At 43.0% G+C, this 27948-nt stretch overlaps 1 protein-coding gene across 1 annotated transcript in view; it reads right to left on the bottom strand.

Moving 5' to 3' along the window:
- Window positions 1-27948, bottom strand: part of AQR (aquarius intron-binding spliceosomal factor) — a 211628-nt gene that overhangs the window by 72687 nt on the left and 110993 nt on the right. The window contains exons 20-23 of the mRNA XM_030214054.1: window positions 19915-20156; window positions 17376-17513; window positions 14691-14760; window positions 8921-9031 (exon numbers count right to left, since the gene is read on the bottom strand). Of these exons, the coding sequence (XP_030069914.1) occupies window positions 8921-9031; window positions 14691-14760; window positions 17376-17513; window positions 19915-20156 (561 nt within the window). The remainder of the gene's footprint in view (window positions 1-8920; window positions 9032-14690; window positions 14761-17375; window positions 17514-19914; window positions 20157-27948) is intronic.

Genomic DNA, 27948 nt, shown 5'->3' with positions numbered 1-27948 from the left:
AGTACAGAAACAAACCTTCTTGAACTAACTACCACCATTCTTTCACCATTTAGACTGTAATAAAATTGTTGCTATCCTATCACTGGATCTCTCTGGTGCCTTTGACTTGATTGATCATTCCATTCTCCTTCAGTGCCTCTCTGATCTTGGTATAACCGTTACTGTCTTCCACTGGTTTCAGGATTATTTTCACAATAGATCTTACTACGTCCACTGAAACAACTCTTTCTCCAAGTCTCATAAATTAACTTGTGGAGTCCCTCAGAGCTCCCACTCTATTTAATATAAGGCTCCAGCCTTATGCTCCCTTCCAGGGCTCTGAGGTCTAGGGATGCAGCATTACTTGCTCTCCTGCCTCAGGCCCAAGGTCGCCTGTCTTCTACAAGGGCTAGTGGATTTTTCTGGTATGCCCCATTTTTGTGAATCAATTGCCATTGGAGATTCAGGAGGAACAGTAGTATAAACAATTTAAGGTCAAGTTGAAAACCTATTTTTTTTCTAAATTTCTAGGGTCGGGAACCTAATTGCATTCAGAGGACAGTCTGTGTACTTCTGTGAATCTTGTATGTTTGGAAATGTGTTAGTACTGAATGGCCTTGTGAGAAAGTGATATCCTATTTTAAATGGCATTCTTTTTCTTCAGTTTATTTTATTGTACACCACTCTGACTTGTTTTTGACAAAATGGGTGGTATTTTAAACTATTAAACTATTTGGCTCCGCTTCTTACCATTGTCCAACCTTTAGGCTTAACTGTATACATCTGTGCAGACAACATCCAAATCACAAAACCTTTGGATAACCCAGATTCCTTATTCATAGATACATTAAACGACAGTCTCTTCACAATAGCTAATTGGCTTTCCTCTGTAAAACAAACTGAATCCTGAGAAAACATGGACTCTTCATCTCAGTAGAACTTTGCTTCCCACCTAAATCTTGCCATTAACTTTGCTGGATCCACAATTTTATTCCAATCCACGCTAAAAATATTAGGCATAACGTTTACATTCCACCTTTTCTTACCACTCTCATATTTCAACTGTCACCAAACGTTGTTTTTTTTCAAGCATAAAATGATTTCATTTGTATATCATCTCTTACAAAACAAAGGTGAAATTAGGCCTTACCTGCTAATTTTCTTTCCTCTAGACCCTTCAGACTGGTCAAGATGCTTGGGTTATGCATGCCTACCAGCAGAGTGAGACTGAGAACACTAACTTCAAACTGAGTACATATAACCTATGCCTAGCCATCTATCTCCAGTATACACTTAGCAATGCAGAGAAACAAATCCCTGGAACAGTAACTCTGAAACTAAAACAACCCCTGTACCTGGAAAACTAATAGTTAAACACCAACAGTGTGCTTAAACAGATGAAACGCCCAGGCGTCCCACTCTGTAGAATATTAGAGTCAAAGAAAGTTCTCCGACCATACTGAACATGAAATGAACAGTCATAGCAGAACACGGCTCAAAATACTTCTGATAATCGACACGGCTGAAAAATACTCCTGATAAGAGACAGGGCGGGCTCTTGACCGGTCTGGAGGGTCTAGAGGAAAGAAAATTAGCAGGTAAGGCCTAATTTCACCTTCCTCAGCAACCCTCCAGACCGGTCAAGACGCTTGGGAAGTACCAAAGCAGTAGACAAATTAAGGGTGGGACCCACGAAAAGCAGAAGAAAACACAGCCGCTCCAAACCGAGCATCCTCTTTTGCTTGCACATCAATTCTATAATGCTTTACAAAAGAATGAATGGACGACCACGCCGCCGCCTTACAAATGTCCTGCGGAGGAATAAAATTACTTTCCGCCCAAGAGGCGGCTACCCCCCCCGAGTAGAGTGTGCCTTTAGTACCGAGGGAACTGCCCGACGCTTCAACAAATACGCCGAGGCAATAGTCTCCTTCAACCATCTAGCCAGAGTAGCCTTGGAAGCCGCTTCACCCTTCCTGGGACCTCCAAACAAAACGAACAAACGATCCGACGCTCGAAAATCCTGAGTTCTGCTCAAATACGACCGCAAAATGCGTCGAACATCCAACTTAGCCAAACGACGTTGAAAGAGATCACCAGACCTATCCCCCAACACTGGTAACGAAATCACCTGATTTACATGAAAGGAGGATACCACCTTAGGAACAAACGAAGGAACTGTCCGCAAAGTCACTTTCTCCTTAGCAAAGGAGAGAAAAGGCTCTCTACAAGACAAAGCCTGAAGCTCAGAAATTCTACGCACCGAAGTAATGGCCACTAGAAACACCGTCTTCAAAGTAAGATCTTTACATGAGATGGAAGCCAATGGTTCAAACGGAGGGCCTACCAGAGCCTCCAAGACCAAATTCAAATCCCAAGGCGGAACCGTCGGATGACGAGGCAGACAAAGCAACTTGACAGCTTTCAAGAACCGCCCCACGTCCGGCGAAGCCGCCAAGGAAATCCCCTGAATCTTTCCACGGAAACAAGACAAAGCTGAAACCTGCACTTTCAGGGAAGAGAGCGAGAGTCCCCTGTCAAGACCATCCTGCAGGAACTCCAAACCTTCCGCGATCGAAACACGTAGAGGAACATAATCCCGCTCTTGACACCAGTTCTCGAAAATGCGCCACACCCGCACATAAGCCAAAGAAGTAGACCTCTTACGAGAACGCAACATCGTATCAATTACCCTGGCTGAAAAACCTTTCTTCCTTAATCTGAGCCTCTCAAGAGCCAGGCCGTAAGCGAGAATGGAGAGGGGTCGGCCATCTTGATCGGCTCCTGAACCAATCTCACCCCGGGCCCCAACGGAATCGGAGCCTGCACTAACAACCGAACCAGGTCTCCGTACCACGGACGCCGAGGCCAACTGTGCGCAATCAGAACCACTAGACCTGCATGGCGTCCGATCCGCTGCACCACGGCGGAAACACATAGAGCAACTGTTGAGTCGGCCACGGGAGAACTAACGCGTCGATGCCCTCGGCCCGAGGATCTCTTCGACGACTGAAGAAGTGAGAGACCTGAACGTTGTTGGCCGATGCCATGAGATCCAGCACCGGCCGACCCCACTCCAACACCAGCCGATTGAACACTGAGGGATGGAGAGACCACTCTCCGGGATCTAATGTGTGCCTGCTTAGAAAATCCGCGCTCACGTTGTCCACCCCTGCCACGTGGCCCGCCGAGAGACCCTGAAGATGAGCTTCTGCCCACAACATTAACTCCGCTGCCTCCACAGCTAACGCTTGGCTCTTCGTTCCCCCCTGCCGATTTACATATGCGACGGCCGTGGCATTGTCGAAAAGAACCCTGACTGCCTTGCCTTCTAGAAGGCTCTGAAAGGACCGAAGAGCCAACCGAATTGCTCGAGTCTCCAGGCAATTGATGGATCAAGTCGCTTCCTCCAACGTCCAACGTCCAACGTCCTTGGGCTACCTGAACCAGGCAATGCGCCCCCCAGCCTGACAGACTCGCATCCGTGGTCAGCACCGTCCAACTGGGAGTGTCCAGCGGCATGCCCTTCGCTAGATTCGGAGAGTGGCGCCACCAGCGAAGGCTGCGACAGGCAACCCCCGGACAGAGGGAAACTCTCCTCCAGGCACTGAGACTGAGGAAACCAACGAGACAACAAAGCTCTCTGTAATTCTCTCATATGGGCCTTGGCCCAAGGAACCACCTCTATTGTTGCTGCCATCAGACCCAACACCTGAAGATACGCCCGAGCCGAAGGCGCCCTCTGTGCTCGGAGCTGATGGATCTGTTCCTGCAGCTTGGAGATGCGAGGAGCTGTCAAAAACACCCGGCCTTTCTTCGTGTCGAAACGAACTCCCAGATACTCCAGGGACTGGGAAGGCACCAGGTGACTCTTTGCCAGATTGACAACCCAACCCAGCGACTGCAAGAAGGTCACCACACGGCCGGTGGCCTCCTCGCTCTCCGAACTTGATTTGGCCCAAATCAACCAATCGTCCAGATACGGATGAACCAAAATGCCCTGCAAGCGCAGCGCTGCCGCCACCACCACCATCACCTTGGAAAAGGTGCGAGGCGCAGTTGCCAGGCCGAACGGAAGCACACAGAACTGAAAATGTCTCCCTAAGACCACAAAGCGAAGAAAACGCTGGTGCGCCTCTAGAATGGGGATGTGTAAGTAAGCCTCTGTCAGGTGTAAAGAAGTCAGAAACTCTCCTTCTTGCACCGCTACAATAACTGAGCGTAACGTCTCCATCCGAAAGGAGGGAACCTTTAGGGCTGCATTGACCTTCTTGAGGTCTAAAATGGGCCGGAAGGAACCCTCTTCTTTCTTGGGAACCACGAAGTAAATGGAATAACAACCCGTTCCTCTTTCTAACATGGGGACAGGTACTACTGCCCCTAAACCGATTAGATGCGACAGAGTGGCCCGCACTGCTCTTGCCTTGCATCTTGAATGACAGGGAGACACGAGAAAGAAATTGGAAAGGGGCCTGTCGAATTCTAGAGCGTACCCGTCTCTCACTATCTGCAGCACCCACTGGTCTGACGTGATCTGGACCCACCTCTGGTAAAACAAGCGTAAGCGAGCCCCCACGCGAACCAGAGGCTGGGTCCCCAAACCATCGAGACACACGGGACGTACCGGACGCTCCCGAAGAGGAGCCTTGACCCCCGCGATGGCCACCTCGAAAGGACTGGGTTCTCTGGAAAAACCGACCCCTAGTCCCCCCAGAAGACTACTACTACTTAGCATTTCTATAGCGCTACTAGGGTTACGCAGCGCTGTACAAGTTAAAACATGGGGAAGGACAGTCCCTGCTCAAGAGAGCTTACAATCTAAAGGTAACAAACTATGTAGTCAGAAGACCTACCGGGCCGATACCGCCGAGCCTCCTGAAACCGCCCGCGCACCGCAGCCCCCTTAAACACCTTGGGACGAAGCTCAGGAAGCCGAGGGGCCTTAGCATCACCAAGACCCTTCATCAACTTATCCAATTCCTCCCCGAAAAGCAAAGAGCCTTTAAAAGGAAGGGAACAAAGTTTAGCCTTGGAGGCGGCATCGGCCACTCAGCCCTGCAACCACAGGGCCCGCCGAGCTGCCTCCGCAAAGGTCATGTTCTTTGCAGATGCCCTCAACAAATTGTACAGCACATCTGCCAAGAAAGACGACCCCATCTCCAACTTGGCCAAATCTTGAACAAGAGAAGCCCTATCAGCCTACGGGCTATCCAGGAGCCTCTCAGCCCAGCGAAAACATGCCCGAGCCACCAGACCTCCACAAACAGACACTTGCAACGCCAAAGCAGACAGATCAAAACTCCGCTTTAGGAAGGTCTCCAATTTCCTATCCTGAGGGTCCCGCAACGCGGCCCCCCCATCCACTGGAATAGCAGTAGCCTTAGTCACTGCCGTCACCACGGCATCTACCGTCGGGGGCTTGAGGGAATCTCTATCCTCCTGAGGAAGAGGATAGAGCTTGGTCATAGCCCGAGCCACTTTACATTGAGCCTCCGGCGAATGTCACTCCTGCGTGATCATGTCTCTCAAGTCCGCATTCATAGGAAAAGAGCAAGAGACCCGCCTGATCCCCTTAACCAACGGATCCACCTGCTTCCCATCCCCTAGGGGAACTGCCGCAGGATCAAATTTTAAAGTGGCCGACACCTGATCAATAAGTTCAGACAATTCATCCCGGTGAAAAATCCGAACAACCGAAGTGTCTTCCCCAGGCAAAGCCAGATCCGCATCCTGACCTGCAACCGACCACTCCTCCTCCTCCAGGGGGCTAAAATCGCCCTCAGAGTCCGGAGGAGAAAAAACCTCTACATCGTCAGACCACTCCACCTGTGGTCTTTTAGCGGTAGCCCCCCACCCGTCCCGTGACTAAGGAACTCCGCACACGACGGGCCCACCTTCCAAGCCTGAAACAAACTCCAAACAAACTCCAGAGGGAACCCCATACTGCCCGAGGCCTCCCCCCCAGAGTGGCTCGAAATCGGGAGAGACTGCAGCCCCACGACTGTCTCAGCGCCCAAAGAACCCGAATCCAAGATGGCGGCGGTTCCCGCCAAAATCGGGACCGCCGCTGAAGCGCCAAACTGACCCGCATAAACCTCCTGCGATCCAGCAGAAGGAACCTCCGCCGCTAACACCAGTGGCGCGAGGGATAGGGCCTTGGGCTCTCCACAAAACTGGCAGGGACCGCCAACTGCGTCTACACCCCGACGCGCACACAGCCGGCAACGAAGCAACTTCCCCGACAAACTCGTGCCTCAGAAACAGCTGATTACAACAAACCGGCGAAAAGAAAAAGAAAAACACTCACTGGCGCTTAAATACTGGCTCAGCTCTCCCAGACTGGCTGAACAACTCCGGAAACACCGGAGTGCAGCTCCTGCAGCTCTCTACACGAGGTGTGCTCTTTTTTTTTTTTTAAACTTTATTTGAGCCCTGCTGCTATAATCTGTTTGGCACTCAAGGCTGCAGGATTAACACTGCAGCCGAGGCACAACGCTGCCCAAAACGGGAGAGCCAGTCAGGGGAAGGGACCCGGCCACCCGGGTGTGACATCCCAGAGGGGACAATGGCAGGCCCCACCGGACCTACCAACCCCTTGCACACCACAGAATTCCAGGCACAGGGATTAACACTGTTCTCCAGAAAACAACTGAAAATTAACTAATCTGTCAACAAGGAACCTAAATCCTACCAAACCGGACAAGCTGCACAGGCTGCATGTCTACCCTCTGCTGAGACTGAGACAATACTGGAGATAGTTGGCTAGGCACAGGTTATATGTACTCAGTTTGAGGTTAAGTGTTCTCAGTCTCCCTCTGCTGGTAGGCATGCATAACCCAAGCGTCTTGACTGGTCTGGAGGGTTGCTGAGGAACTCTCCATTTATATATTCTCTTGTGATCTCGAATTTGGATTATTGCAACAGCCTTTTATATGAGATAAATCGCTCTGAACGACATCATCTTCGACTGGTCCAAAACACGGCCATAAAACTATTGACTGACTCTAGAAAATATGATCATGTCCCACCCTTACTCAAATATAAGCACTGGCTTCCTGTCTCCCATCGAATCACTTTCAAAATCCTTACTCTGATCCACAAAACAATTCGTTTAGGCTTACCCCTCTATTTTTCTCAACACTTAATTCCCTATGCCCACCCTAGAACCCTGTACTTGTCCAAATCCAATTTATTACAAGCTTCTTCTTTTTGCTAATTACGCTTTGATTTCACCCATACCAAAGCCTTTAGAATTATAGGTCCTATTTGGAATGCCTTACCTCTCCATTAAAGGTCAATCACTTCCTCCATCGACTTTCCCTCTGCCCTTAAAACTTTTCTTTTTCAAGATGCTTATAATCTTTAATCTCTCCTATCCATCCTTAGTCACTATTCCACTGATTCTTTCGGTCTTTAGGCTAAGAATCTATCTTAATTTCCTCTCTATCCTTACTGTCCTATAGCAGATGGAGTTCCGCTTTATTTTCCACTCTTTTTTTCTTCATGCTTATCGCCCTTCCTAGCTGTTTTATATATATTTTTGCAAACCACTCTGAAGGGGTGGTATATCAAATTTTAACAAACTTGAAACTGAATACATAAATCTTTACAAAAGGGTGTGTACCATGAGTCTACCTTTAGAGATCAGCCAGCACCAGGATCACTCCTGCCCTCTGTAGAAATATGGTACAGCCAGAAGCCCCCCCACCGGAATGGTGGAAGGCCAAGCCTTAAAGCTCAGGCCATATAGAAACCCTGGCCAGGTCAACAATGTAATGGCTAGTATAGCTGGAAGCTTGCTGGAAAAGCAGGACACAGCTTTTAGACCAGATTGAGGCCTAAATGACCTAAAGTTGGAAAAGAATGGTCAAGAAATCTGAAATCAAAATGGAACCTGTCAGTCACAAAATGGATTCTCTTATTTCTGTATCTGAGTTACAAAAAAATTGTTTATCTGAAGATAATGCCAGGTCCAAAGAAAAAAGGGACGTAACAGATAAGATAGAGAAGGAGGCCTTTCCGGTGGAGCATCTTGTGGTTAAGCAAGTTTGAAGTAAACAAGTTTTAACATTGAAGTCTATGGAAGCCCATTCATTTGCATACAGCCAAGGGAGTATAAAAGACTGACCAAATTTGGGTGGGGTTGGAGAAGTCCCAGATGCCATCCAGAGATGCTGTCAGACTGACCTTCACTCCTGCCTATGTATCTGATTGCCTTGTGTTACTCTGGTAAGAATAAAACCATATATCCTTGAAACCTATCTTCTCTCTCTCTCTTATACAATAAAGTGGTAATTAATCTCTGGGGTAGAAATGGGTATAGGAAGGTGCTTATATTTCCCTACACCCACAGGGAGTCAGATGATTGTGAGTTCTACTACTGATAGCCTTCTAGAAGACCTCTCTGGTATGTGGGCAATTTACCAGCCTACCAGAGGGGACCCATGGGACAGTTTTCCCCATAAAATTCACCTCCTTACTAGCAACCAGAGAAAGCCCTGTAGGGGCTGTGGGGTTGTGAGGGTTTTCAGATTTGTTTAATGTGTAATAAAACTCAATACACTGCATTTCAATTTAAAAAAAATCAAATGGGAATAACTAACCCGTGATACCTAAGCACCACAGGTTAAGAACTCCCTTAGAATATGGATAATTCTGTTTGTGATCAGTCTCACTATGAACAATAATAACTTCAAAACAAAACCACTCACACAAATTATCCTGTCTGGACAGAGGTCAAAGGATGGACAGGATTTGTGCCTTCCTGACAAGGGATGGGGTGGAGGGGATTTGATGTTGTGAATATTGGGGGGGGGGGGGGGGGGGGTCAGTTAATTTATCCCATATACAGCCCCTTTGTTTCTTTTTATACACTAATTTTCTTGAGCGTTTTCACAAAATGATATTGTAATATATTTATAAACCTGAGCTACACACCTACCTGGTTTGAATGAGTCACTATAAGGGTCCTCTGATCTGGGAAGTTGTGATACAGATTGGAAATTATCTGCACTGCCACATCTGTTTTACCTGTACCAGGGGGTCCAACAACCTAGAAAAAACATTAAGTGTGCTTATTTTCAGGTATATTCTTGCATGATGGACTACGTACCCAGAAAAGAACTGGCTTTTGGCAATGATACTTCAATTTCTTCCACTCAATAAAAATCAGTCTCTATGGGCTGTGTGTTGAATTTTAGCATCTACTACCTTTAATATTTATGTTAACTGCATTAGGTGTAGTATTTGTAATATCTGTGGTACAGAAGAGTCTTACCTAGAATCCACGACAGCCCCATGGTAGTTGGGGGTAACAGAAAAAAAAAGGGACGGGAAGGGGCATATTTGCTTAGTTATTTGAAACCTTAGAGGGCCAGGAAGAGGTGGTATGACTGCATCCAGCCTTCAAGACAACTGGAAAAATCTGCACAAAAGGGAAAATTCTATAAATGGTGCTGAACAAAAAAAAAATTGGAGCTGAAAGGTATTATATAATGGGCATTCTAGGATTGGTGCCCTTTACAGACTAGTACGTAGTGCTGGTATTCAACATCAACACTGGGTGAAAGGAGCTACACCAACTGAAACCAGGTGTAAATCCTGGCACACAAGTTGGGTGGGGATTCCCCGAATTCTATAACAATGTGTGCATTTTAAGGGATGCCCTGGCCTGCCCATGCCCTTCCCATGGCCACGCCTCCTTTTCAGAGCTGAGAGAGGACCTGCTAAGGAGAGCAAACCTTCACTGGTGTATCTTACCTGCTGGAAACTGCATTCAAACTTTGAAAAAGGTAAACTTGGGGTTAAATAGGTAATTTCATTGCTAAATAAGTAGAGTAATTTAACAAAAAAGACAAAGTCAGTTTAGCCTTTTTAAGTCTCTGGTAGGATTTTATATAGTGTTTTAGAGTCTAGTTTATTACTTTAGGTTGCATTTTACAGCTTGGCATAACATCAGTTTAGAGCACAGATACCACCTGAGGGAAGTCCCTGTTTAGTGTTTAATTTCCTCCCTCCCTATCTCCCATTCCCCCCCGCCCCCAAGGCTGATCTTTGATTTATAGGCTCTACAGTGTATTAGGAGGTAGACATTGTAAATTGAAGTGCTATGCCTTATTTTATATTGCTGGGAAAACTGTATTGCTTTATTTTTTTTCTCATCTTAGTAGAGAGGACTTAGTTTAAATTTCTCTTTAAGATGCTTCTTTAATTGCCTGCTCCAGTATTTCTTTTTTTACCTCCATTTCAAAAGGAGTGGTGACCTAAATAATCTCTTCCGAAGTCCCTACACTTCTGAGGGTTGGACCTTACTCAAAAGAAGACAGCTGAGAAACAGTAAGGTTGGTAAGGCTTTTTCTGCTTTCTTTCTACAGATGCAAATACTTTTGCAACTGCAGTATGGCTGGGAAACATCGAGTCACCAAAGCTGTTGCCCCAGTTACAGCTTCTGCCTCTGTGCTGACAGAAAATGTGACCCAGGAGAAGGGCTGGTTCCATATGCAAGATCTCTTCAGCTTGAATTCCTCATGAAAGAAGTGAAAGAACTAAGAGAGAAGGTGACAAGGTTGAGAAACATCTACGAAAATGAGAAATACATTGATGAAACTCTTCATGAAGCATCAAAGATTTTTTCAGTGGGGAAGAAGAAGTTGTGCTGAAAGAGGACAACTTGGCTCAGATCACGAGGCCCTGCAGGATCGATATCATTGTAGGAGCAAAACAAGCACTATATGTATTCCTATATAACAAAGATATATGGGATTATAATAAACAGCACTATCCAGCATTAGCACTAGATCTTAAGATGCAGACTCAGTTATTCCATCTTTTGTTGCTAAAGTCTGTCATTTGCTGAAGCTGCAACCTTGTATACAGATGAAGAGACTGCTGACTAGGATCTCGATGTGCTAGAATAACAATGCTATTATCAGAATCAATGTCATGGCCAGAACAGCCAAGGACTCTTGGAGTTTCCCATGCAGCTGGAGAAATGCTGTGGCTGGCAAATTGCACATTGTTTATGAAACCCCGGCTTCTTGTAAAGGTGACCTCATCAATGTGGAGCCAGTGAGACAATTTGGGGCCCCTGAAATCATAATAATGTGGATAATGGTATTATGCGTGCATCACCCCCAAGGCCAGAATGTACATCATTAGCACAGCTGCAGCCGGTGATTTCTGTATAAAAAAGGGGCTGAGTGGACCTGCGCTGAATCTGACTGAACATCTGAGGAACACAATGCCATCTAGAAGTCTGCACCAGGTTGTGCCACATACATTTGTACAAGTGCTGTGGGTTCAGTGTGACTGTTAATTAGGAGTCTAGTTAGGGATGTGTGTGCGTTTACTCTGAGCTTGTTCTATGGTAAGACTTCCCATATCTTTATTTTTTGCCTTCTTTGTACATTATCGTTTTGCTGCTATTGTAAATAAATGCACTCTAGTTTTATAATACTTGGTTGTGGAGTTAATTCTTTCTATTATTTAGGGCGTAGTGAGCTTGGAACTAAGTATAAGAGGGAACACATTTGCTTCTGATACTTCACTCCCTCAAGCTGGTATTACCAGAGACCTATTCCTTTTGGAATTTATGCTAAGTGTCAAGTACCTCAATAACACCCCAAAAAGGGTTGTACCTGTATGAGCTGTGATGGACTACTACTACTACTATTTAACATTTTTAGAGCGCTACAAAGTGTACGCAGCGCTGTACAAACACAGAAGAAAGACAGTCCCTGCTCAAAGAGCTTACAATCTAAATAGACAAAAAGTAAAGCATTTAATATTTAAGCAGTCAAGCTGATTTGGATTTAGTGGTGATCACACAGACATGGTTCACAGAGAGCCATGACTGGGATATAGTTATACCGGGGTATAATCTGTTCAGAAAAGTCAGGGAAGGAAGAAAGGGAGGGGGAATGGCATTTAAAACCACATAAGGCAATACCTTCAGGCACTGTGGAAACTGGGAATTGCAAATATTTCTCCAACTGCCATCTATGAAACTGATAGTCCCATACTGGGAATCAGTCTGAATGCATTGCACCCCACGGCTGCACACTACGCAGCCTACAGTATTTAATGCCTACGCCGGGTACAAGTGTGGTCAATGAATCACTCCTATTCAATTTCCATGTTCAATGGGATGCTCGTCTACCTGCCCATTAGAAGGAATTTAACCATTTAGTTACCGACTCGAGGTAAAATGGGCCCCAACAGACCTATAAGCTACAGAGGTTTATATATTTGTGGAACACCACAGAACCGGGGGGGGGGGGGACTGAACAGGGAAACTGAATAGGAGTGATTGATTGACCACATGTATACCCAGTGAAGGCATTAAATACCGTAGGTTGCGCAGTGTGGATAAGCTGGTTCCCAGTACAAGACTATCAGTTGCATAGATGGCAGTTGGAGAAATATTATCATTGAAGAAATTTTGGTAAATATATAAGATTTGTGGAGATTGCATTCATGTTTATGATTGTTGTTAGTAGGTGGTTAAGGATCTGCTAACTTTTCTTGGGGTAATGTGATGTCATGCATTCTAGCGCATCCTTTTGAGAAAGCTTTATGCAAAATTTGGCCAGAATCAAGGAGACGCAGTGGATTGGATTTGATTAGAGCCACGTTTGTGAATGGCTCTTAATTTGTGGAGAAAATGCTGAGAATTCAGTTGTATTAACAGCTAAGTTTGTGATTTGGACTCAAGTGTTGAGGAATTTCTGAAGCTATGCAAGAAAGATATTGACGTTTGCTCAGCAATTCAGGATTCACTGGATATACACAACGTTACCATTTTATGATATTACCATGAATTATTTTATGGTTTGTGGATACCAGTGAAGATTCATTGCCGTTTGGAGTTATTGTGAACATCTGACTCATGTGGGTTCATTGGTCTCAGATAAGTCAGACTTTTATTGAACTTGTTTTGATGTTTTCTTTTTTCATTACAGCTGGTTTCTGTAACAGCGGTGATTAGACCAGATTGTTGTATGTGCATAATATTTTCATTGCTTTTGAGGCGTCCAACAGTGGGGAATGTTACTGAGTATTCTGTCACTTTTGAAATAAATGTTTAGCATGATATTTTACAGTTGGCTAAGTAATGCTTTCATTTCCAAACACCTTTATATACAGCATTTATTGTTTAGATATTCTTATAATGAATATGACTATTAAGTTTTTGGATAAGATTTAAATTTGCTAATTTTCCTGAGAGAGCTGGGGGTATTATATTTGAGCACAGGTAGTTTATTTATTTAGTTTTCCTAATTGTAACTTAGATTTAATGCCAAAAAATGAAAGGTCATGCATTTGGGCTGCAAAAACCAGAGGGAATGGTACAGTTTAGGGAGTGAAGAACTTTTGTGCACAAAAGAGGAGCGGAACTTGGATGTGATGATCTTAAGGTGGCCAAACAGGTAGAAAAGGCGACGGTGAAAGCTAGAAGGATGCTCAAGTGCATAGGGAGAGGAATTTCCAGTAGGAAAAAGGTGGTGATGATGCTCCTGTATAAGACTCTGGTGAGACTTCATTTAGAATACTGTGTACAATTCTGGAGAATGCACCTTCAAAAAGATACAGGATGAAGTCAGTCCAGAGTGCTGCTACAATGGTTAGTAGTCTTCCTCATAAAGTACATGGGGACAGCCTTAAGACCTCAATATGTATATTTTGCAAGAACAGCGGTAAAGGGGAGATATGATAGAGACATTTAAATACTTATACAGAATAAATGCAGAGCAGGAGAGTCTCTTTACAACTCAAAGGTAGCTCTGGAATGAGGAGGCATAGGATGAAGGTAAAAAGGGATAGACTCAGAAGTTACCGGAGCAAATACTTCTTCATGGAAAGGGTGGTGAATTCGTGAACAGCCTCCCAGTGGAAGTGGTGGGGACAAAAACAGCATCTGAATTCAAGAGATCTTGGGATCTCTAAGAAAGTGATAGGGAGAATAGCTAACATGGGGGCAGACTGGATAGGCCATATAGTCTTTACCTGCCTACATTTTTCTTTGTTTTTATCTGCGTGGAAAACACGTGCTATTCTATAAATGGGTGTGTAAGTGTGTTTTTAGTGAATCTGCAGTTTCTGCCCTGTTTCAGCGCATTTTTGTGCCACAAATTCAGCATAGAAGGGCTTAACGTTCAGCTCCATAAACAGAATTTCCCCCCAAATGTCCTAATAAGCACTGGACAGTTGGACATACAAAGATAACAGCCACACTGATTCTGGTGGTGGTAGTTTATTTACTATCCCGTGATATACAAATCTATTTAACCGGCCAGAAATAGCAGCTGACCAGTTAAATAGCATTTTGGTGCCCAACTGTGAATATTCAACATGAGATAACTGGTTATCTCCATTGAATATTTGCAGTCAGCACTGAAAAGTTAACTGGCTATATCACGTGATAACCGCCAATATTCAGTTTTGAGCAGCTAAGTACATCGGGCAAATCAGACTGCATAAATAGCAGTCCTATTTTTGCCCGCTATTCATTTAACCAGCCAGCACTGAATATTCGTTTAGCAGGTTAAGTAAGCAGTAGACTTAGAAATAAGCAGCAGTCTTGACAACTGGGCAGACTGGATGGCCTAACTGGTCCTTATCTGCCATTATCCACAGTGTGAAAGGCTAAATATCCCTGAACTGTAGATAAGACAATGATGATTCAGTTCTCAAAATTACTCTTCAGTGCTTACCATGGTGAGCCCAGGTTGCATCCCTGCACGAATAGCTTCCGTCTGAGTAGGGGTGAAAGGAATGGTATTACTACAAGGAAAAAGTTCAGAGGAATTATGATGTAATGAAAGCAGTAATCTGAATACAGTGCCACTGTCTGCTCCCTCAAAATAAACAAACATATTTTGTGTTGTAGGCTGGGTCCTTTAGGTTTTCCTATTCTAGATGTAGACAGCCAGTTTCCTGGATTTTCTGGGAAGCTAAGCTCTTGCCTCCCACATAATCTACCTATTTTACAGGCAACAGCACCACCACTGCATACCTACAACAACATACCACCTTTCAAGTGTACAAATAAATCACTACCCCATTTACTGCTTTTCTTCATTGCTTTGTTTAAATTTGCATTTGGCTTTGGGTTTTCACAAGTGGTTTGAATGATGAGGAAGGCAATTTTTAAAGCTATTTCCATGGGTAAACAGTACCCAGTCTCAATGCAGGTAAAATTACATGCACTATTCTACAATGCATGCAATACACTGCTGGGAAGCATTCCTATTTGCAGGATTAGGTCAAGGGAGGCAATAAGCAGTTTTGGATGTTCAAAACTCCATATGGTGCTGTGACTGGAAAGAGTATCTGTAGAAAAAGCAGAGGTGATAAAGCAAAATCACCCATACATTTTGCTGTGATTAAATGGGCAAACCTGCATCCAAGGAGTTTGTACCACAGTGCAGACAGTTTGATTACTGTTCCCTTTGGCAGTATTTTAGAAGCTTCTTTTGCAAGCAAAGCAGTGTTTTATGTATAAAAATAGGCCGTTATAAAACTGCCTGTGGGTAGGCATACATAAAAGTATGTGCTACTGGCTTACAGCAAAAAATGTAAAGGGAGGCAGCAGAAAAAGCACTGCTTAAAATGCAATCTCCTGGAAATTTTTTCAGAGCTTCCTCTAAACGTAAATTGTAACTATGCCTCATACAATTGCTTAAGGGCTTAATCATTTCTTCATCATAGGTGAAAAAACTCCATAATAGTCCAAATCTTAAATGTTTAATATTATTTAAACTAATTTTATAATTTCTTTTTTTTTTTAATCTTTTTACTCAGTTTTTTAAACCCAGGGATTGATTTTAACTGAAAAAACTCATTTGTATAAGGTATTGCTTACTTGGGAAGCCAGTTCTATGGAATTATAACATGCCCTGTTTCTATCAGAGCATATAACAATTCCATATATATATAGTTCAGTTCTTTAATGTATAAAAATAATACATTATTTTTGTGATCTACTAGGCCTAATTTTGTACATAAAGAAATAGCCAATGACACTGTGATTGATCACATTTCTCTTAGACTTACTATACATATTAGGAGTTGGAATTGGGGTTGGACAGTAGAAAAATAGAGTTGTCGAAGGTTTGGTGTACCGATTCCACAGCCGTGCTACAAATAACTCATTACAATTTTGCATCTTTCCCTTAATAGTCACTTCTTTAATGCATTTACTGATCTCAATTATGTGGGAAATCAAATGAAGACTGTGTTCACAGCTCATTGTAGCTCTAGAACTTTTCACTTCATAATCAAAGGCTCCCATTTCACTTCACTGCTGCTTAAGGGGTAATCTTATCTGATATGATATATACTGTATATTTTTTGGTGGTTGGGAGGCGGGGATAGTGCTGGACAGACTTGTACGGTCTGTGCCAGAGCCGGTGGTTGGGAGGCAGGGCTGGTGGTGGGGAGGTGAGGATAGTGCTGGGCAGACTTATACGGTCTGTGCCTGTGCCAGAGCCGGTGGTTGGGAGGTGGGGCTGGTGGTTGGGAGGCGGGGATAGTGCGGGGCAGACTTATACGGTCTGTGCCCTGAAGAGCACAGGTACAAATCAAAGTAGGGTATACACAAAAAGCAGCAAATATGAGTTATCTTGTTGGGCAGACTGGATGGACCGTGCAGGTCTTTTTCTGCCGTCATCTACTATGTTACTATGTATGGGGATGTATATAGGAGTATGTGGGTATATCTATATATCTCTGTATCTACAGACACACATACAATTCAGAGTCATTGACCCATGGCCTACATCTTCTCATTCTGGTGAGTCACCACTAACACCTACTGTTCCAAGAGTGCAGCCACTCTGGGCTTTATGTTTTTTTCTCTGGGCCCAGCACTGAATGCAATCTAGCAAGAGCTAGGCATGGATATTTCCTGCCCAAACTTTTATAAAATAGGTATTTAATATTGACGTTTTTTCCCCTTTAGTTCCAATACCTTTATTCATGCTTTAATAGACAAACAAAAACAACATTTCAGAAAACGCCACAAAATCTCATATTGGTCATGCATAAAAATAGTTAAATATTCTCATTGTTGTAACTAATATTGGATACATAACAGTGTTTTATTTATATTTGTGCTGTGTTTCATAGTATTTTTACATTTTTATGATTTCTGACATTTCTGGGCTTGCCCCAACCATTTCTAAGATTCCACCAGAGTTGCGTTACCTGTAGATCGCCATATGTGACTGCAGGCACTGTTCTATATTTTCTGCCTGATAATACAAATTCACTGTGTGCGTTACAGGCGATTATCATCACCATATAACAGTACTCATGGAATGGTCTTTTTGAATAGCGTCCAACAATACTGTAATTTAATGTTGCTGCTACACTGCAGCATAAGAGGTAGGTCTTACCGTTTGGGCTGATTGTAAGGATATGGCCCTCTGTTTGGTGGTACATGGGGTTCTACTATTAATACTTCACTATCCCCCAATGTCTCATCTTCTTTCTTTCGCTTCCTTTCTGTCCTGGCCTTGATAGGAAAAGTGATCCTAGAAAACAAGATACATTTGAATACTGGTTAGTAATTAGAGCATTATTTACCAGGCTTTGTTTAAAAAACAATAACACATTTTGTCTAATACCGTATTAAACGCAGAAAGTATGCCTTTCAAAAGTGAAAAAGAAAGCTCTTGTGCACTATTTTTGTCTAATATGCCCCAGCTAGTTTGGACTGAGCCTTATCCTTGGTCAATCTGACAAACAAACATTCTGTCTGAGGGCTGTATGTACGCAGCACAAAAGTGTAAAAACAATCATCCCATGATATTTTCAGAGACCGTGATGTAATCAGCACAATGGGGGGGGGGGGGGGGGGGGGGGGGGGGGAAGGGCAATGCTGTAAGCTTGCATTATAGCCAAATGCTAATGCTTATAACACAGCTTCCTAACAAAAACCTAATGCAAAGATTTAATTGCACAATGCAGTAATCAAAAACAATGCAAATAGGTCTGGCTCAAAAAATGTGCGCTTAACAGGGTACACTGCACTGGACACACGCACACTACGTGTCTGTGCTGGTGTCAGCTGGAGATCGGGGCCTGATCCCCTCCTCCGAACATTCCCAGCATCCACATCCCTAGTGACCCAAGTGGGCCCTTTGGACTCCCTAACCTCCATCCTTGGTAGCTCAAGTGAATCTCCCACCCCACAAGTGAATCTGGTGGTCTAAGTGGGCTCTTACTCTCAAAACTCCCTTCCCATGCACCTTTAAAAGTTGGGAGGCTGGAGTAATGCCCATTTGCTCCTGCCTCTATGTTGCCATTATGCCTCAGACTCTGCACTTTGCATACCTGGACACGCCGTGCTAGGTCAGTCTGCCAAATAATGCAGATTTTAGTGCAGTTTTTTTTTTGGTAAACATCAGGATAAATTTAATATTCAGTTGTTTGCATGCAGGTTGATTGGCCTCTACACTTCCTTTTGGCACAGTGTTTTAAGCTGATTTTCCCATCCTAACCTTTCCTCTTGTTTATCAACTATGCACAATATTTGGGACGTACATTGACACAGAACTACTAGGGAATTTTATCCCTTCAAAAAACAACTGAATCCAAGGAAGGAACTTAAATAGCTTGTATGAGCTTGGGACAACAGCAAACAAGTACGTTCATTTGATCTCGGACAAAAGATAAACGACTTTTAAGAATACAAACAGTTAATATACTAGTCACAATAAGTGTCATATGTAAGTTAGGGTTGGTGAATGTAAGACTGTAAGAGCAACCAATGTGAGATTTAAAAACAAAACAAAACAAAACAAAACAATGATCATGAGCACAATTGTTTGATATGTAGAAATTAATACTCATAATAAAGTCACAGAAATTTAAATAATATAAGTTTCATGGTATATTAGAGATTTTAAGGTTTGAAACTGAATACTGAATAATACCCAAACATGTGTAGTATTAAATTTTAACTGTCAGATCCTTAACTAAATTCAGTTAATAGAAACCAAATTTGGGCACCGAAAAAAACACACACTGAACACTATTCTATAGACAGCACTCCGAGTGGGGAGCTTTTTATATAACAGCATATAGCCAGGATCCGTGCCCATCTGAACCCTGGTGTAAGTCCCTGAACCTAAATTAGGTACGGATCCCCCAAATTCTATAATAGTGTGCACATCTTTAGTGAATCCCCTGACTCGCCCATGCTCCTCCCACAGCCATGCCCTCTTTTCTGTTGCACACTACAGGATCTGCATGTGCTTAGCAAGATGTGCAATTAAATCCAAATTGTTGCCAATTAACACCAATTGTCAACACCCAATTATTGGTGCTAATAGGCTCGTTACTCAATTAAACTGCTGAACAAATTGGGTGCGTGCCCAAATTTGCGTGTGCAATTTTAAGAATTTCCCTGTTAACGTACAATAAACCAGTTCAGATCGCCGTCTTACACTGTCACTAAAAATCATAACCTAAACTCTTACACTGTTAATATGTCAAATAAAACAAAGATTAGCATTCATTCCTTGTTGGCCAGCTTACTGCCCATTGCACCCAGATTATAACCCATTCTATGCTTATAAAAAGGTGGTTTTCCACCTGCCAGAGAAAAATTGTTTCACTGTCTTGAGAACTCTTAGCAGGAGATAACTGTAAATTGATGTGACATTTTATGACTTTTTGTAAACTGCTTAGATGTCTTTGAATGACTTAGCAGTGTATCAAAAATAAAACTGAAAAACGTCATCAGCTTTGTCCTCAAATGAAAAAAAGAAAGCCAGAAGAGAGAAAAAGAGTCTGTGCCTTTGCCCTCCTAAATAAACGACAGAAGTTATGTGTGCACATGAGACAAATAAAATATTTGAAGGACTCTTATTTGTTCAAATGTTTTAATTTCTTACCCTTTTAAAGATGTCTGCAAGGCTCTAACTTTACCTGAATGGTGGTTTCTGCAGAGCTGGATTCTCCACTGTCACTTTTATAGAGTAGCCGGGAAAACTAGCTTTCAGGTGCTCAATGCTGAGGAATGTATCATTAAAGTCCAGGCTGGCAATCTGGTTAGGCATTTTAGAGTAATGAGCACTGCCAGGGTCTCCATACCCCAAGATGATGTCATGTAACCAGTCAGGGACCACACAGTCAGTGTTCATCAAGTTCCGGATAGTCTCTAGTACAGCCTACAAGGAAAAAAAATAAAGGATGATACTGCTGGTTTATTCTTCACAAGAAACATGTTCCTTATTGCAGAACCGTCATCCTGCTCACCCCCAGTTTGAGTATACTCACGTTTCATACACAGGAATATAAGATATCTGTATGGCTCTATTATCTTCCCACCAAGCTTATAAAGAATCACCAAGGACAATAGGAATGTTATCTTTAGCCAAACAGAACCTCAACCTCATTTGTGATTTTCTGCCAGGCTATCTACCTGGATAGTTTTAAACTTACAGGATCTTTCATTTGTGCTAAAGTTGTGAAGACATAAAATGGTTGCTTGTGGTCTATTTTTAGGGCTTGGTTCAGGAGGCAAGGAACTATGTGCTCTATCTAATGTAATAAAGTTACCCTTCACTTTCAGGTCCAGGATGCTGGACACCCATCTTGCCAGAAACTCTACTGCATCATTACCTCCTGCCTTTTCTGCCAATCTCACAATATGCAAATTTATTGTAGTAATATCTATTTTAACCATCCGGCTGCTGATCTTCGAGTGCTTTGCATCGCCGCTCAAGGCAGTTGATTGTGCTGCCATAAAATGGTAAGTGCATCTTCTAATCCACTGATGTGGATTTTCACCCCTTCCCGGCATTTCTCTCTTCTTTTAAAGAGGATACTACTTCAGCCCTTTTATTTATTAAAATTTCTAGCTTGGAATTGATGCTTTTACTTACATTGTCTAAGACGCAATTCTATTCCTGCTGTAATGAAGAAGGGCTCTCCTCTATGACTTCCTGTTCCATTACATTATCACTGCCAGAAAATGGCTTTTACGTTGGGGGAGCCATGGCCTGTGGGAGGATCAGAGAGGCCTGTGCTCATTTTTTGGGGGTTATGCAAGTCCTGGCTGATATTCAGCTGAGCCCCACACAACTGTCTTATGTGGTTCCTGGCAGAATACTGACTGGCACCCACATAAGTTCCAACAGCTAGCAGTGGAACAATTTGCCCGCACATGGCATGGCCCACTGTTCTGAGGAACCTCCTTTGCTGCCACTTTTTCTTTTTAGTTTATCTGCTGACAATTTTGGTATCGAATGTCTGGTAGCTGGTTTGGAAATCATGGTAAGTACTTAACAATACACTTTTATTTAATAAGCCACAAATCAATATAACTAAGCTGTTTACAATTATAAAATCAATAGGGGAGTGAATAAAGAAAAAGTAAAGTAAAAAAAAGGGGATCTAGGTTACAAATTGTTAATCAAACAACATACAGGAAGGGCATTAAAAAGGATATGTCTATTAAAAATCTAATCTACAGAAGAAGGGGAGGTGGTGCTGATAGAACACATATTGTGAATGAAAAATAAAACCAAAACAAAGTGGCCTGGAGAGAAGCAATGAAAATATACAAGCTCAAAATAAGGAAGGCAAAATGGACATTCTATAAAAAAACAGGTAGGTACAGACTATAAGGATATTAAAAAGCTATATGGACTAGTAAACAACCTATTAGACATCAAACCACTGACAACGAATGACATACACCCAATGCGGAAGAACTGGCCAAATACTCTGAGGAAAAAATTATCAACATAAGGAGGGACCATGCACCCCCACCTCAAACACTTCATAGATGAATTTGACAGCTCCCAAAAGGCAACCCCCGTAAACAGAACATAGACATTCTTTAGCCCTCCAACACACAAGCTAGTCGCCAGTTCAGTATGAAAATTCTCATCGGCGTACTGCATGCTGGACAAATGCCCCAACTATGTCATGAAGGAAGCCCCTGACCAATTTGTGGAACAACTGAGGGCACATATGAGCTTCATGTTCTCAACAGGTCGGTTCCTGTCGGAAAAGTGAAACATATTGCTGACACTGATCACAAAAGATGACAAAAAAGGTAGGAAGGAAATCACAAACTATAGACCAGTGAAACTGACACTCTCACAATGAAAATCATGGAACGAATAGTAGCCAACCAGCTGACAAACTACCTCAACATCCTGCATGGAGCTCAATCAGGCTTCAGAACCAGATACAGCACAGAAACAGTATTGCTATCACTATCAGCTAAGTTCAAAAATGAAATCAGCAAAGGTCACAACACTCTACTCCTTCAATTCAACATGTCAAGTGCTTTTGACATGGTTGACCCACCAGATTTTACTAAGAGTGCTCGATAAAATTGGCACAGGAGGGAAGGTACTTATTTGTACCCAGGGCAATGGAGGATTAAGTGACTTGCCCAGTCACAAGAAGCTGCAGTGGGAATTGAACCCAGTTCCCCAGGCTCAAAGTCCACTGCACTAACCACTAGGCTACACCACTAAGATGGACAGTTTGATGGAAAGCAGAGTGTGGAGTACCACAGACTTCCCCTATATCACCCATCCTTTTTCAACCTAATGATGACACCCTTCGCACACAGTAAGTCAGGATTTGAAAGTGCCAGACCTGCTACTACAGACCCTACACTGGCTCCCAATTAAGTCACAAATTACATTCAAACTGTGCACCTGGGCCTACAGGATTATTTCAGCCTAGCCCCAGAATATATGTTGGGTTTTTAGAACTGCCTACCCGAAACGCAATCATAGGGGCTATAAACTACCTCACACTCCAGTTCCCCAACTGTCAAGGGTCAAAACAAAAATCAGCGGTAGCAACAGGATTCACCTACCTATGTACAAAGGCATGGAATATGCTGCCAAAAAACCTAAAATGCATAAACAATTACCCCAATTTCTGGAAACACCTTAAAGCCTTTTTCTTTAGAAAATTCTTCTTCGAGGAAACAAGCTAGGCTCTAACTACACAAAGACCGCGTAAACAATCTCGAAATGCAACAAACATAGAAAACACAAGCTAGAACGCCTTTCTTGATCCTGTAATGTAAAATATAGATACCATACGTTAGTCTAACTTTGCTATATTGTAAAGGAAGCCACATTGAACCAAGATTAACTTGGAAAATGTGGGATATAAATGTTGAAATAATAATACTAATATATTGCTGACAAAGAGATTATCATATAATGTCAGTCTCAACATTGTTTAATTTGAAGAAAAGGTTGCATTAAGAGATGAGTTTTCAGAAGTATTTTAAATTTATTTATTTTTTGCTGCATTTATATCTCACATTTTCCCACCTATTTGCAGGCTCAATGTAGAGAGAAAGCTCCACAGTATAAGGGCTACTACAGAAAAACAAGTAGAACAAGCAGCATGTGACTTAAAATATAGATGAGCAGGAACAGTGACTAACTTGTGTTGAGAAGAACATAAAGAGTGAGAGGGTGAACATGGAATGAAAGATCTATTTAAGAACCGAGAACCCTGGTCTGAAGTATCTGAAATACAAGAATAATAAATTTATAGTTAACATGAAAAGAAACAGGCAATAAGAAGGGGAAACGCTTTCAAACTTTTTAGCACCATGTATAAGTTTCACCTCCATATTTTGAATTAATTGTAAACAGCAGATCTGGTTCTAAGGAATACCCTGAAAGACAGAGCTGAACTGCACTTATACACAATTAAATTTAGGAAGATTGCCAGGAGCCCCTACACTGCATGATTTAATCCACTAGTGCAGTGATTGTAAACCTTTTTATTTTATTTATGACATTTACATCACACATCATCCCAAAACTAGTTCAGTATTTCATTTCGTGCCACACTTACAAGATGCAAACATTGTCGAGGTACACAACTGTAATCTAACCCATACCTGTCTGTCCCTGCTGAGATCCATTTCATCTCATCCATACCTGTAACCTTCAGAAGTAGTTTTCATTTAAATATGCCACTGAAATACATTACCAGCACCAATATATCTGTTACTGGGAAACTGAAACAAGATGGACTGTTACAGATTCCTATACAGACACCTCATGCCAGCAGAATCATTTACCTCAGAGGCAAGTGCAGAACATGACACTTACCGGATACAAAATACAGAACCACAAAAAAACCATGCAGACACAAATTGAAAGCAGAGATACAGGACTCTACATGTTGCATAACACCAGAGAAACAAAGAATTGCGTGTCCTCCTGTGCAGTGCAAAATAAAACCGACACATGCAAATTCTCAACACAGACATAATTCAATCACTAAATTCTCAACACAGACATAATTCAATCACTAAAACAAAATCAATTTTCTTACCTTTGTAGTCTGGTGTTTTTATTATTCCAATCATCTTATTACCAATCTTTGGTTCTCCCTTCATCTGTCTGTACTCTTAATTCTGTTACCAGGGCCTCCTTTCCTTTGCAATTTCTTTTCTCACCTCCTGCCCTATGTCTGTTTGGCACTGATCTTTCATATTCAGTTTTCTTCAATTTCTCTGCCTCCTTCTCAAATTTATCTTGTCTCCCCTCTTCCCCTCCCTTCATGTGCATCCTCTCTCCTTTTCTCTTCCCTTCCTTTCATGTGCATGCAGCCTGTCTCCCTTTTTCTCTTTCCTTCCCTTCATGTGTAGCCTGCTTCCCCTTTTCTCTTTCCTTCTCTATACGAGCAACCTGTCTCCCCTTCACTATCTGTGCAGCCTCGCTCTCTTCTTCCCTTTATGTGCAGCCTGTCTCCCCTCTTCTCTATCCTTCCCTATATATGTAGTCAATTTCCTCTTCCCTACATGTGTAGCCTGTCTTTCCTCTTTTTTTTCCATATCCATTATCCATCTTCCCTCTGTGTCCCTGTCACTATCCTGCCCCTATGTTCAGCATCTCACTTCCCCTGCCAAACATCTCCATTCTGTATCCCTACCCACCCCTTGTTCAGCATCACCCATGTCCCCCCTCCTATCCCACCCTTTTTCCTTACCATAGACTCCCTTCTGTTTCCCTAACCATCCCTCCCCCAAGTTCAGCATTGGTCCTGTGTGTCCCTACCCTCTCTCTATCCAGCATTGACCCTCTCTGTTCCTATGCTCCTCCATGACCACTACCTCCTTTCTGTGTCCCTATCCCTTCCCATGTCCAGCTTATTCTCTCTCTACCTTCCATGTCCAACATGGCCCCAGTATCTTCCCTATTCTTCCCACGTGGTCCACTATCTCTCTGTCTCTTCTCTCTACCCTGCACCCTCCATCCCTCTATAGGATAGTATGTCTCTCTCCCCCTCCAATACCCAGTGTTGCATGTGTTCCTACCATTGTGAGTCCAGCATGCCTCCTGTTCCCTCCATCTCTCACAGACCACAGTCCCACATCTCTCCCCACTATGGCATCTCATCTCCTTCTCTCTCTCTGGGTCCCCTGGGTAGTTTTGCATCTCCTCTTTTTTGCCCAGTTGCCACCTGGTAGTTCATCACAACTCTTCTGGGTAGCCTGATATCTTCCCCTCACCTGCAGGTCTACATTTTCTTTTGCCCCCTTCCCCTGCCAGTCTAGTATCCAGAGCTCTCCCTCCCCTGCCTAGCCCCATGGTGCTTCTAACCTGTCTCCTTGTTCCCTCCTCCCCAAGCGCAAGTCAGCAGATCTCCTGATGCCCTCCTCTTATGCTTCTTCCCATGCCCACAGCACTTCAAACTTTTCTCTTTGCTGCAGCAGCAATCAACATACGCTGTCTGCAGCTGACACTGGATCCTTTCCTCTGCAAATCCCAACCCCTGTGTAAACAGGAAATTGCATCAAAGGGGGGCAGGACATGCAGAGAAAAGATTCTAGAATCAGCTGCAGATAGCGTGTGTTGATTGCTGGAGAAAAGTTTGAAGTGCCGTAGGCATGGGAAGGACAGGTGTTTGGACTCGGAAGAGATGGTGGAGCATCAGGAGAGCTGCTGACTTGCGCTCGAGGAGGAGGGAGGGGGAAATGCATCATGAGGGAAAAAAAAGATGGGGCTGCAAACAACAACAACACAAAAAAGGCAGTTTCACAGGGATTCCCTAACTCCCGCAGCACACCTGAGGGGCAGCCGTGGCACACCGGTTGAAAAAAACGCTGCACTGGCGCATCGTCTGACTCCCCCTAAAATTGTTTTTCTTAAAGTAAGATAAATATCTTATCCTGTTCAGAGAGAAACAGACCAGAAGGGTAGCTTGTCTGATCATGATGGCTTATGATGTTTTTAGGAATTTAATACAATTAAAATACCCCCTCGGGTACTCCGTTCTGTGGATAAATCTCTCTTGTCTGTCCCCTTCTCCTCAACTGCTAATTCCAGACTCCGTTCCTTTTATCTCGCTGCACCTCACGCCTGGAATAGACTTCCCGAGCCTATATGTCTAGCCCCATCTTTGGCCATTTTCAAATCCAGGCTAAAAGCACTACTTTTGACTCCTAACCACTACTCACTTGCCCTGCACCCTTTTATCCCCACCTCTTTAATTCCCTTGCCTCTTAGTTGTTCTGTTTGCCTGTCCTATTTAGATTGTGAGCTCTTTGAGCAGGGACTATATTTTCATGTATGGTGTACAGCGCTGCGTATGCCTTGTAGTGCTATAGAAGTGATTAGTAGTAGTAGTAGTAAAATTATGGAATTGATGATACGTTGATACCCTCTGCTCAAGAGTGCAAAATGTAAACAATGTTAGAAATTATTAAGAAAGAAATGGAAAACAAAAATGAGAATATTATAATGCCTTTGTATCACTCCATGGTAGGACCACACTTCAAATACTGTATGCAATTCTGGTCACCACATCTCAAAAAAGATATAGCGGAATTATAAGAGGTACAGAGAAAGGCATTGAAAATGATAAAGAGGATGGGATGACTTCCCTATGAGAAAAAGGCCAAAGTGCCTAGGGCTATTCAACTTGGAGAAGAGATGACTGAGGGGAGATATGATAGAGGTCTATAAAATGTGTGGAGTGGAACGGATAGACGTGAATCATTTGTTTACTCTGTCCTAAAATACTAGGACTAGGGGGCATGCAATTAAGCTACTAAGTAGTAAAATAAACCGGAGAAAATATTTCTTCACTCAACGTCTAATTAAACTCTGGAATTTGTTGCCAGAGAATGTGGTAAAAGCAGTTAGCTTTGCAGGATTTAAAAAAGGTTTGGTTACTTTCCTAAAAGGTCCATAAGCCATTATTAAGATGGGCTTGTGAAAATTGATTATTTCTAGGTTAAACAGCATAAAATCTGTTTATTGTTCTGGGATCTTGCCAGGTACTTGTGACCTGGATTGACCACTGTTGGAAACAGGATACTGGGCTTGATGAACCTTTGGTCTGTCCCAGTATGGCAATGCTTATGTTCTTATGAATCCCTCAATCACCTCAAAGCCCCACCCCCCTCCACACACACTTCCTCATGCTCTCTGCCAGCCTTATTAGCTAATTAGTAACAACAATAGAAATATCATCTGTGTTTGGTAGAGACAAAATACCCCTAAAATATCTGAGCAAGACCTCTGGTGATAACACATATAAAGGGAAAATCCAAAAAGCAAAGATACTTGGATTTAAGCTGATTTTCCATACCTTCAGACATCAATGCAAGAGGAGACTAGCCTTCAAACCTCTGATGCCTGTAAAGTAGAAACCTGAGGATTAAGGGGCAGGGTTCTAGTTTTCACACTAGCCAATCTCTTCTCCAAGAACATAAGAATAACCATACTGGGTCAGACCAATGATCCATCTAGCCCAGTATCCTGTTTCCAACCGTGGCCAAGCCAGGTAAACCTAAATCGTGGCAAAATTCCATGCTACAAATCCCAGGGCAAGAAGTAGCTTCCCATATCTGTCTCGAAAGCAGACTATGGATTTTTCCTCCAAGAATTTGTCCAAACCTTTTTTAAACCCAGATATGCTAACCGCTGTTACTACATCCTCCGACAATGAGTT

The sequence above is a fragment of the Microcaecilia unicolor genome, chromosome 9, assembly GCF_901765095.1.
Source record: "Microcaecilia unicolor chromosome 9, aMicUni1.1, whole genome shotgun sequence".
Classification (NCBI taxonomy): domain Eukaryota; kingdom Metazoa; phylum Chordata; class Amphibia; order Gymnophiona; family Siphonopidae; genus Microcaecilia; species Microcaecilia unicolor.
This window is presented reverse-complemented; position numbering and strand designations above follow the sequence as displayed.